Genomic DNA, 12,130 nt, shown 5'->3' with positions numbered 1-12,130 from the left:
GTCTTCATCCTCCCTGCTTGCTTGATGAGGGCTGCATGCCGGGTGAGCCGTGCTTGGTCGAGTGCCTTTCAGCCCCCTCCCTGCTCCGAAGCTGGGCATCTTGCCCTTTTGCAAAGCTGTAAACATCCACTCAGCCGTGCAGGCTTCTGCATGGCCTTTGTTACTGCTCCCTGGGAAACCTTTGTGCCGCCCATAGAGGTGGCCGACTGAGCACCCTGACAGCTCTGTCTCGGAGACTCAGAAGCTGACTTAGCCCGGGCCTCTTCTCACTCAGGCCTCCCACACCCGTCTGCTTTCCCTTGTCACTCTCTTGCTTTTCTGTCACTGTTGTGCCCACCTGCAGTGCTGCCCTGCACTTCCCCTTGAGGGCAGCGCTCACATTGCAAAGACCTGGGCGTGTGCCCTCAGGGAGGCGGTTTCTGACAGTCTTCCTCAGAGACCCAGGGCCAGAAGAAAGAGATGTAAAGGGGTGTCCATGACCGGAAGCTATGGACTGGTGGCCGAGAAGCCAGCCAATCAGAAGCGAGCAGGAGAGAGAGGTAAAGTAGCAGAAGCGTGGCCAGAAATGGCTGGAGAGTGAAAGCTGTCCCTTCGGCTGGGAAACAAGTACTTCTGTGCAGAACCGTGGGGGAACTGTGCACACAGACCTCATGCCATAGCCGGGTGCCTGCCCACTCCCTCCCTCTGTGCCCTCGGCAGGTTCCTTCACCTCTTTGTGCCTCAATATCCTGCTCTCTGAAGTGAGGACAAGGGGAGCGACCCTCCCCGCCCCCCCCCCCCGACTTCTGGGGTTGTTGTGAGGATCCCATGAGCTCGTACATGTAGAACACTAGCCCCCAGTGAATGTCATCTGTGTGTCACGCAGCAGCATCACCCCACGTCCACGGCCACGCACACGCTGAGTGTGGGGTTAGGATCTTAATGGGACCGGCTGACGCTCTGACAACTTCCTTTCCCAAACACTCTTGCTACTCCACGTGTCCTTTTTTCCCCTCGTGGACATCATCAGTAATTTTCTCAAGTGAATGTCTTCATCCCCAGATTATTCAAAGCCTTTCTACACCTTCCATTTATAGTGAGCATTCACAACTGTTTAGTGGAATCACGTCTCCACTGGTGGGCGACCAGGGCACCATAGAAAAGTGAAATATCCATCGTAGGCGACTGTGGTACCTCCTGGAGCTACTGACGGGCAGGAACTGTCATTGGTTTGTGTTTTCACTGCTCTTGTTTCAACGTCACTCCTGCTGTTAGTGGTGCTTGTGTTCAGAGAAACAAAGTAGCCAGGTGAGCTGAAAAAGCAAGCAGAGGACCAGAATAATCTATGAATTCCAGTTGTTTTTTAAGCCACCAAGACGAATTTTCACGGGTTCATATTCAAAACAGGGCACACACGAGATAACTGTATGAAAGCGGGAATGTGGCCGAAAGGTAACTGGTCCATGCTTACGTTCAGTACATCACCTCAGCAACACACAGGTCCAGTTGCCAACAGGACATCCCTCCTGGAAGTCAGTCGGGCATCACAAGCCAGCATGGCCAAAGTGGATCTCCTTATCTTTCCCCGCAAACCTGCCCTTCTTCCTCTGTTTTCTGTCTCAGTTAAGCATCAACATCAGATAAGTTGCTCAAGCCGGAAACATCAAGGTCAACTCCTCTCCTGCTTTTCTTGCTCCTACCTCCAGGCCTGTGGGCTCCACGTGCTTCCTAAACAGCCTGTGAGACTAGCCCTCTTCTGTACACCCTCTAAAAGTGTCGCTGTGTGTTTTGAGCCAACCCCAAGCCGTGGCTCGAAACAGCAGTCATTTATCATTTCCCATGTGTCTTGGGTCAGCGGTTCCAGACCAAGATCTGCTGGGTGTCTTTGAGTGTCTTGAGCCCGGCTGATGGAGGCTTGGCTCAGCTAGGCTGGCTCGGGTCCACGTCGCCCTCGTACTCCTTTCTGGCCCCAGTGGGCTGGCCCGAGCATGTTCTTCTCATGGAAACGTTAGAAGCACAAGAAACAAGCCAGAACGCACGCTGCTATTTCTGTTGGCCAAAGCTAGGCGTATGGTCTCACTTGAAGTCAAAGGGTGGGAAAATGCACTACAGCCATTTAGTGGAAGGAACTACAAAGCCACATGGCAGAGAGCAAGGTGACAGGGTAAGATAAAGAACCAGGGCCCATAATGCAATCTGCCACGTCCTTGTTATCCTGACCTAGACTCTTCACTCATCTTCTAACTTCTTGCTTCGCTTATAGCCAACCGCCCCTGACTTGATCCCAGCATCCCTTTATTAAAAATTTCCACTGCCCCTTATCACTGCCAGATTGAGCTGAAGCCCTGTACAGCTTGGCTCCCATCCATTTTTCCTGCTGTATCTGTTGCCATGTTTCAGAATTACTCACCACCCCTTTCCAAATGTGCTTGTTTTTCACACAGCTCTGTGCCTTCATAAACAGTCTTCCCTCTTCCTGCCGTGATCTCCCCCATATCTGAGGTTATTGTAAATGAGATATCATCGACCCTTCAAGACCCAGTTCACCTGGAGCATCTTCCAGAAAGCCCTCTCAGAAGCCCCCTGGAGAAAAAATTGCTCCTTCCTTTGTGATGTGGTAGTAAACTGCGATGGCATCATGCCCGTACTTAACTCATAGCAGTTGGAGAATACATGCTCAGCCAGAGGGAGAAAGAGAGGCAGAGCTTAAATACTTCCACCCTCCATTCTACTCCGTGGCTGTGGGAGTACCGAGACTTGACTTTGCTGTTGCCTTAGTCATCCTTTGGTTTCAGAATCCTCTTCAGCTCCCGAAAGCCTCTTGTAGCATAAAAGGCACAGCCTACTGAGCGGGCGTCTAGTGTTTAATGATACAAGACTCTTCTTTTATAACAACCAGACGGCAAGCCTTTATTTCATCTGCTGTTCAACCAAAGGAACATCTCTCTGGATGTGTGGTCTTGTTGCAAATCAGGACCTTCCAGTTCTATCCTGGAGATTCAAGGGACTATCAGTGGTAATAGTGTCTATAGTAAATGTTTATGTCATGGTGACTTTAGAATCTTCCCTCCACCTGAGATGCTACTCTATCATATTTCCTATAGACTTATATCAGATTGAATTTTAATCTTTATGTCGGTGTTTCCCAGCTAAGTCATGAAGTTCTCATTTGTGGCTTATGGTTCTTTCTGACTGCTGCCTGTGGCTATTCAGGTCATACACTGTACAACTCTAAGGGGGCACTAGTCACGCCAGAGTCTATGTAAATGGACTCCCCCATAGTCATGGTGCCAGCTTCCTTGTCTCCCAGTGCCTGGTACATATGGATTGCTCAAGAAATGTGTGGGGGAATGAGTGAAGGAGAAGGAAGGCAACAAGAAACTGAGCTAACTGTTCCCAAGTGAGATATTTAACAGTCAGGGTTCAAATGAAAATTCAGACAGGTTTTGCTCCAGCAAAATGAAGACCATGTTATCATAGGTGCTTGTGATGAAATGTACCTGTAAACCCACTTGGAATGTCTTGTTTAACTACAAAAAAAATCACCTTTCATCCTGCAAACTGATCAAGGTGATGCTTCCTAAAAGCACATCATTTCTCAAACGTTACCAACCCCATGATCGCCCTGTGCCTGATACCCTAGCAGACACCGTGAGGCATGTGTGTGCAGACAGGTCTAGATTCTAGATGAATCTTGCCCTCCAAGTCACAATAGACTTAAAGTTTCCTTGAGTTCCCTTGGATGGTCATACAACTTAAATAAATGCAAGAGGGGCCATCATGAACAAGAACAAGACTTTTGTCAGGTTACTTGATAAAATACGCTGAATATTTTTAAAGTAGAAATATGCCAGTGTGGCTGGCAAACTGTCCACCCCATGGGAGAAGGTTGCCCAGGTAAATGGTCACCTTCACACTTGGAATTCGCTGTTCTGCCAGAGGACACGGGGAGGGGAACTGACCCAGTCAGGACGTGTGGGCTTCTGGGTGGACATGACCTGAGGAGGGGCCCAAAAGGCAGCAGGACACGGGCAATGATGGTCCGACCATGCGTCACCCCACCCCTAACCACAGCCCCGGGAAGCTCTGACAGCAAGAACATGGTGCTTGCCCCCCTCCCCGCTGGGTCGTTCTTCCCTGTGTCTCGAGCAGCAAGATGGTCACCACCCGGCCACCCTACCATCAGGACACAGTTGGCAGGATGCCCCACCAGCCAGGGCTTGATGTGTCAATTAGAGTAAGTGCCTGGTGAAGAAAGGATTCCATAAATGTTAAATGAATGAACAAACCAATGAAATAAGCAAACCAAAGAAGTGCAATGATATAGGGACCATTTGTGGGGGAAGGCACTGCAGTTACCTAAGGAAATTCTAAATGGTGTGCACTTAGTGCTACAGCATCTTCCCTAATGGCCCTGTTATCCTTTCCAAACCCATGGAGACTTGACTCTGTGCCGTTCAATAGAAAACACGCTCAATCTGAGGAAGCACCACACCAAGGTTGTCCTGACAGCGCCCAGCCTGGGAACCAGTGTGAGTAATAGTTCTTGAGTTTGGGGCTGCTAGGGTGCTGCAACAGTAGTATTTGCACGTGAGCTTGGGACCAGAATTTCAAAACAATCAAGGAGTCCGTTCAGTTAAAATTTAGCTTCTCTTCCTGCCCGAGGCCTTGCATGTTATCACGGGACACCTCAATGAAATAGTCACCATTTGTTTCTTGGGTTTTGTTTTGTGCTGCTAGGTGAGCTCTCCGTGGAGGAAGCGCAGGACCCTTTCTTGGTCAGCGTCCACATAATCGCAGACCCAGGGGAATCCCGACCCCTGCAGGAGGCCATCGACAAGGTCTTGGCTTGGATCCACCCAGACCTCCAGCTGTTCAGGGTCTCTGAGAGGAGGGCGTCCCGGCGGCGGAGGAAGGCCCCCAAGGTGGCGCAGCCAGCCCTGGCGGTGGTCCTCTTCCTGCAGGAGGAGTACGGCGAGGAGCAGATCCTGCAGCTGCACCGCACGCTGCAGCGGCCGCCCTGGCGCCATCACCACACGGAGCGCGTGCCTAGTAGGTTTCTGCCCTACCTGCCCTGCAGCCAGGAGTTCTTCACTCTGGCCCCTGGGACACCGCTGTGGGCCATCCGGCCTGTGCACTACGGCAAGGAAATCGTGCGCTTCACCATCTACTGTCGCCATGACAACTACGCCGACATCCTCAAGTTCTACGAGCTGATACTTAGGCGGAGCCCCAGCCAGAGGAAAACGGACTTCTGCATCTTCCCCATTTTCTCCAGTCTGGATGTGGACATCCAGTTCTCCCTGAAGAGACTGCCCTGTGACCAGACCCCGGTCCCCACTGATTCCTCCGTGCTGGAGTTCCGAGTCAAGGACATTGGCGAGCTGGTGCCTCTCTTGCCCAAACCCTGCAGGCCCATCAGCGAGGGACGCTGGCAGACGGAGGACCACGATGGGAACAAGATCCTTCTGCAGGTACCTTGGGGGAAGTCTGTCTGTCTGTGTCTATCTCCACTTGGGGAGAACAGAGAAACAAGTGAATTGGTTCTGCCAGAAACCCTGGTTAGTACCTGTTACAGAACAATGAGTTAAGAAAAAAGAGAGATCAGTGACCCTCTGTCTGGCTCGTAGATCAAGTCAAGGGGTCCATACTCTAATTAAACAGTTTTCACTTAGCTGCCGTGGCCATGTGCCCCAGGCAAGCAATGGCCGATTCCTCTAGCGCCTCTTCACCCACCTGTTTGAGCATCCACTAAATGCTTGTGGCTCCCGGGGATTTAGAATGAACTGATATCCCAGGGGATTTGGTATTAAAGATTCCTTAATCTACTCCCTCACAAGTAGGGAGTTTTTACCAATGAATTCTTCACTTCCACAAAGGAACTTCAGGAACGCCCATCTATGACAATTGTAAAATATGTTGACGTGCAGTAGAGAAGATACCTGTTTTCTTCATCGCTCTGATGCCTCCCCCCGCTTCTACCCTTCCACCCTTCTGCTACTGGGCAATAGGTTGTTCAAATTCAGTGATCATTGGAAATGACTTTCTTGGTGTTTTAAGGAGTACGTGATGCCTCTGGAGCTTCTTTCATTCAGCTTAGGAAGGGGGAGTGAATACATGGAAGGAAATGGATGCAGTAGACGGTTCTGTTGCTTCTGTGGTTAATGTCTTGGCTCAATTACTGGACCCATTTCTCCTCCCATCCTTCCAGCGATCGTCCCAAACTCTTTAGATGGCATTAGTTATACTCTAGAATTCAAAGTTCAGCATACAGATTTAAGAAGGTCCTATACCTACCCTACCTGAAAAATGCTTTCAAGACCCAGGCTTTCTAGAATTAACAGGTAAATCCGTCCAGGCATATAGGATTTTGTCTTTCTGAAACACCTCGGCCTCTGGCATCTCAGTTTTCACATATGGCTACCTGAGAGGAGAAAGTTGATAGCAAGTTCGGGGACATTGTCTTGAAAGGTGCTGATTGTATTTACTTGAATCACAGGTAAAGTTTCATAGTTTTTGTTGGTTTGGGTATTAAACATCAGAACTATAATCCACATATCGCAAAATGAAGTGAGAATTTGGCACATGACAGATACGTGGCTCAAACTACAGCCAGGCCACGTGGCTCAAGTCAAAAAGGTCACCTTGAGATATTTACGATTTAGAGGAACTAGATAATTTTCAGATTTCCCTTTGAACTATGCAAATAAGAAATAATATTGTTTTATTATTCACTGAACTAAATGCTAGCTAGCATTTGTTTTATTTTTTAATTTTTATTTTATATTGGAGTATAGTTGACTTACCTTGTTGTGTTAGTTTCAGGTGTACAGCAAAGTGATTCAGTTATACATATACATATATATATTCTTTTTCAGATTATTTTCCCATATAGGTTATTACAGAGTATTAAGTAGAGTTCCCTGTGCTATACAATAGGTTCTTGTTGATTATCTATTTTATGTATAGCAGTGTGTATATGTTAATCCCAACCTCCTAATTTATCCCTCCCACCCACGCACCTTTCCCCTTTGGTAACCGTGAGTTTGTTTTCAAAGTCTGTGAGTCTGTGTGTGTTTTGTAAATAAGTTCATTTGTGTCATTTTTTTTAGATTCCACATATAAGTGATATCATATGATATTTGTCTTTCTCTGACTTACTTCACTTAGTATGATAATCTCTAGATTCATCCATGTTGCTGCAAAGGGCATTATCTCATTCTTTTTTGTGACTGAGTGGTATTCCATTGTATATATGTACCACATCTTCTTTATCCATTCCTCTGTCAGTGGACACTTAGGTTGCTTCCATGTCTTGGCTATTGTAAATAGTGCTGCAGTGAACATTGGAGTGCAAGTATCTTTTCAAATTGTGGTTTTCTCTGGGTATATACCCCAGAGTGGGATTGCTGGATCATATAGTAGCTCTGTTTTTAGTTTTTTAAGGAACTTCCATACCGTTCTCCATAGTGGTTGTACCAATTTACATTCCCGCCAACAGTGTAGGAGGGTTCCCTTTTCTCCACACCTTCTCCAGCATTTATTGTACATTAGACTTTTTGATGATGGCCATTCTGACCGGGGTGAGGTGATACCTCATTGTAGTTTTGATTTGCATTTCTCTAATAATTGGCGATGCTGAGCATCTTTTCATGTGCTTTTTGGCCATCTGTATGTCTTCTTTGGAGAAATGTCTATTTAAATCTTCTGCCCATTTTTTGATTGGGTTATTTGGGTTTTTTTGATATTGAGCTACATGAGCTGTTTGTATATTTTGGAGATTAATTCCCTGGTGGTCACACCATTTGCAAATATTTTCTCCCATTCTGTGGGTTGTCTTTTCACTTTGTTTATGGTAGTTTTTTTTGTGCAGAAGCTTTTAAGTTTTTATTAGGTCCCATTTGTTTATTTTTGTTTTTATTTTCATTACTCTAGGAGGTGGATCCAAAAAGATATTTCTACGATTTATGTCAAAGAGTGTTCTGCCTATGTTTTCCTCAAAGGGTTTTATAGTATCTGGTCTTACATTTAGGTCTTTAATCCATTTTGAGGGTTGTTTTTGTGTATGGTGTTAGAGAGTGTTCTAATTTCATTCTTTTACATGTGGCTGTCCAGTTTTCCCAGCACCACTTATTGAAGAGACTATCTTTTCTCCATTGTATATTTTTGACTCCTTTGTCATAGATTAATTGACCATAGGTGCATGGGTTTATTTCTGGGCTTTCTATTCTCTTCCATTGATCTATAAATCTGTCTTTGTGCCAGTACCATACTGTTTTGATTACTGTAGCTTCATAGTATAGTCTGAAGTCAGGGAGCCTGATTCTTCCAGCTCCGTTTTTCTTTCTTAAGATTGCTTTGGCTATTCAGGGTCTTTTGTGTTTCCATACAAATTTTAAGATTTTGTTGTTCTAGATCTGCAAAAAAAAATTCTGTTGGTAATTTGATAGGGATTATGTTGAATCTGTAAATTACCTTGGGTAGTATAGTCATTTTGACAATATTGATTCTTCCAATCCAAGAACATGGTATATCTTTCCATCTGTTTGTGTCATCCTTGATTTCTTTCATCAGCATCTTACAGTTTTTGGAGTACAGATCTTTTGCATCCTTAGATAGGTTTATTCCTAGGTATTTTATTCTTTTTGATGCCATGGTAAATGGGATTGTTTCCTTAATTTCTCTTTCTGATATTTTGTTGTTAGTGTACAGAAATGCAACAGATTTCTGTGTATTAATTTTGTATCCTGTAACTTTACCAGATTCATTGATGAGCACTAGTAGTTTTCTGGTAGCATCTTTTCTATGTATAGTATCATGTCATCTGGAAACAGTGACAGTTTTACTTCTTTTTTCCAATTTGGGTTCCTTTTATTTCTTCTCTGATAGCCGTGGCTAGGACTTCCAAAACTATGTTGAATAAAAGTGGCAAGAGTGGACATCCTTGTCTTGTTCCTGATCTTAGAGGAAATGTTTTCAGCTTTTCACCATTGAGAATGATGTTTGCTGTGGGTTTGTCATATATGGCCTTTATTTTGTTGAGGTAGGTTCCCTGTGTCCACTTTCTATAAAGTTTTTACCATAAACGGGTGTTGAATTTTGTCAAAAGGTTTTTCTGCATCTATTGAGATGATCATATGGTTTTTATTCATCAGTTTGTTGATGTGTATCGCACTGATCAATTTGTGGGTATTGAAAACTCCTTGCATCCCTGGGATAAATCCCACTTGATCACAGTGTATGATCCTTTTATCTTATTGTTGGATTCGGTTTGCTAGTATTTTGTTGAGGATTTTTGCATCTATGTTTATCAGTAATATTGGCCTATAATTTTCTTTTTTTGTGTGGTATCTTTGTCTGGTTTTGGTATCAGGGTGATGGTGGCCTCATAGAATGAGTTTGGAAGTGTTCCTTCCTCTGCAGCTTTTTGGAAGAGTTTCAGGAGGATAGGTGTTAACTCTTCTCTAAATGTTTGATAGAATTCGCCTGTGAAGCCATCTGGTCCTGGACTTTTGTTTGTTGAGAGTTTTGGTTTTTTTTAACATCTTTATTGGAGTATAATTGCTTTACAATGGTGTGTTGGTTTCTGCTGTTGAGAGTTTTTTAATCACAGTTTCAATTTCAGTACTTGTGATTGGTCTGTTCATATTTTCTATTTCTTCCTGGTTCAGTCTTGGGAGATGGTACCTTTCTAAGAATTTGTCCATTTTTCTAGGTTGTCCATTTTATTGGCATATAGTTGCTTGTAGTTATCTCTTATGATCTTTTGTACTTCTGTGGTGTCAGTTTTATAATCCCTTTTGAAATGTGAGAAGAGTTTTCTTCTGTGTTTGAAGACTGCCAGTTTTTTATGCAAAACAATGCAGTTGTGTAAGTAAAAATTAATGAAAGGATTTTGTTTATACTAAAAGATCAAAATGAATATGATTGTTTCTAAGGGACTTTTTCCTTTTTGCAGTATTTAGAATATTTTTTGCTCTCAATCCCTGTAATAACGTAAATGAAAGAATAAATTAGGAAAGCTTGGCCTGAACTCCACTCAAAGGAATCATTGAAAGAATATTTCAAAGAAAAGCCACAGATTTAAATGGTCTACAATCTGTGTGCGTGCAGGCTTTTGAATTTAGAGCATCCAAGAGTGAAAAGAGTAAGAAAAAAAGATTCGTATCATAGGGTGTCAGGAATTTGGGCCTTTGTTCAAAATAGTAATATTCCAGAGAGTTAAATTAATGTGGGCAGAAATGACTAATAGTCCCTCTCACAGTTCTTGATTATGGCTGTTTGAACAGGTTACTATTTACTGCATCACTGCAGAAAGCTGTCCTCTGCTCTAGCATGAGACATACGCCTGCCCACCTCTTTAAATTACTTTTAAAAGTAAAAATTTATACTTCATTCTTTAGCAAAATTAAGATATTTTGGTCGTGGAGGGAGGGACACAGTTGAGAGAACGCCTTTTTTTTTTTTTTTTTTTTTTTTTTTTTACATTCTCCTTAGCAGTGTGTTTCCCAGGTTTCATTTTCAACATGCATGCTTTTGTTCCATTGGGTGCAGTTATACGTTGAAGGCAATCTTGGTTGGGTAGTTTCTAGTTGCTTTCTTAAAACATAGATTGCATTTCAGTTCCTCATCCTGCCCCATCGAGTTAACATTCCGCATTTCAGAGACCTCCTCCAGCCATTTAATTCCTCTGGAGGAGAAAAGCTGAGAGGTTTGTTTCTGGGAGCTGCTCAGCCTCTTATAAGAATTTGGAAATGTTCTTAACTAAAACCTGATTAGATGGAAAGAAAGCCTTCTACCTTCTGAAACTCACCTCTCCTTTCTTGGCATTGCCTGATTCAGGGGGGGAAAGGCGGAGAGGAGGTGGGTGGGGAGTTGCCAGCATCAGATGTTGCCCAAGGTCCCTCTAGAAAACGCATCTTAGAAATTTGCGTTAATGCTTGATGATTGAAACTACAGCTTTGTATAGCCAAGATCTGTGTTACACGAACTAGAAGTAAACCAACACTGTACTTTGAACATAATAAGTTCTCTTTATACATTTCTCTTTACTTTTTATTGAAGAATAATATAAATGACATATACAAGGAAAAGTGCACATCACAAATAACATGCTCAGTGAATTTTCACAAATTGAACATTTGAATAAGCAACACCCAGATGAAGAAACAGAACATAGAAACAGAAGAGAAGTCTTCTCTTCCCCCATTCCTGGGACTCCCTTCCCTTAAATGAACATATTAATTACTCTGTATTTCACAAAAGTGGGGGGGAAGGAGTATCTGGTCAGAAAAGTTGGGAACATGGCCATGTTATCTGGGGGTGTTTTTGTATTTATAGGTAGCTCCCACATTTATTTTTATAAAAAGACTTACGTTGGCTGACAAAGATATAGATCATACACAAAAGATTAATAAAAATAATTAGATACCAAAGGGACTTGAAGTAGAGGAAAAATAATGATAGGAAAGTGAGGTAAACCAAGTATGACATCCAAAGTGCATGTCATTTCCTATCTAAGAGCTGTGCTGTTTAACTGGTAGCCACTAGCCACATGTGGCCATTTTAATTTAACATTTATGTGAATTAAAATAAAAAATTCAGTTCCTTAGTCTCACTAGAACATTTCAAGTCCTCAGTAGCTCCGTGTGGCTGGTGGCTGCCATATTGGTTAGCACACATACAGAACATTTCCATCATTGCAGAAAGTTCTGTGGATAGCATTCTTCCAGAAATAGGCCCCAATTTTGATTTTGAGTTCTCCAGCAGCAAAAACAGAATGGAAAATCAGCAGTGATACAATTTAGAATCCATGAGGCAAAAATAAACTATGCTCCAAATGCACAACTATTCCAGGTTCTGCATCCTGGGAGCAGCGTTGCTCCCACCTTCTCATGTCCAGTGAGGTGTCGGCAGCCTGCCCTCAGCTGTGCTCTAAACAGCTCTATCGAGGCCTCGCAAGGCTTTCTTACACGGAGCCTGCAGGGTGGGCAGGGTGCCCAGCCAAGTGTCGTGCAGCAAAGCCACTGCACAAAGGGAGGCTGGGCAAAACAAGGTGGTCCCTGCCTGCAGCTCCTGGGGCCTTGGCTGAATCCCAGAGGGAGGGATACACCTTCAGAGAATCTCCCCAAATTTCTCTCAGCTAAGCTTT

At 43.9% G+C, this 12,130-nt stretch overlaps 1 protein-coding gene across 1 annotated transcript in view; it reads left to right on the top strand.

Moving 5' to 3' along the window:
* Window positions 1-12,130, top strand: part of FAM124A (family with sequence similarity 124 member A) — a 111,914-nt gene that overhangs the window by 23,497 nt on the left and 76,287 nt on the right. The window contains exon 3 of the mRNA XM_032611379.1: window positions 4,720-5,453. Within this exon, the coding sequence (XP_032467270.1) occupies window positions 4,720-5,453 (734 nt within the window). The remainder of the gene's footprint in view (window positions 1-4,719; window positions 5,454-12,130) is intronic.

This window comes from Phocoena sinus, chromosome 18 (genome assembly GCF_008692025.1).
Source record: "Phocoena sinus isolate mPhoSin1 chromosome 18, mPhoSin1.pri, whole genome shotgun sequence".
NCBI classification, from domain to species: domain Eukaryota; kingdom Metazoa; phylum Chordata; class Mammalia; order Artiodactyla; family Phocoenidae; genus Phocoena; species Phocoena sinus.
This window is presented reverse-complemented; position numbering and strand designations above follow the sequence as displayed.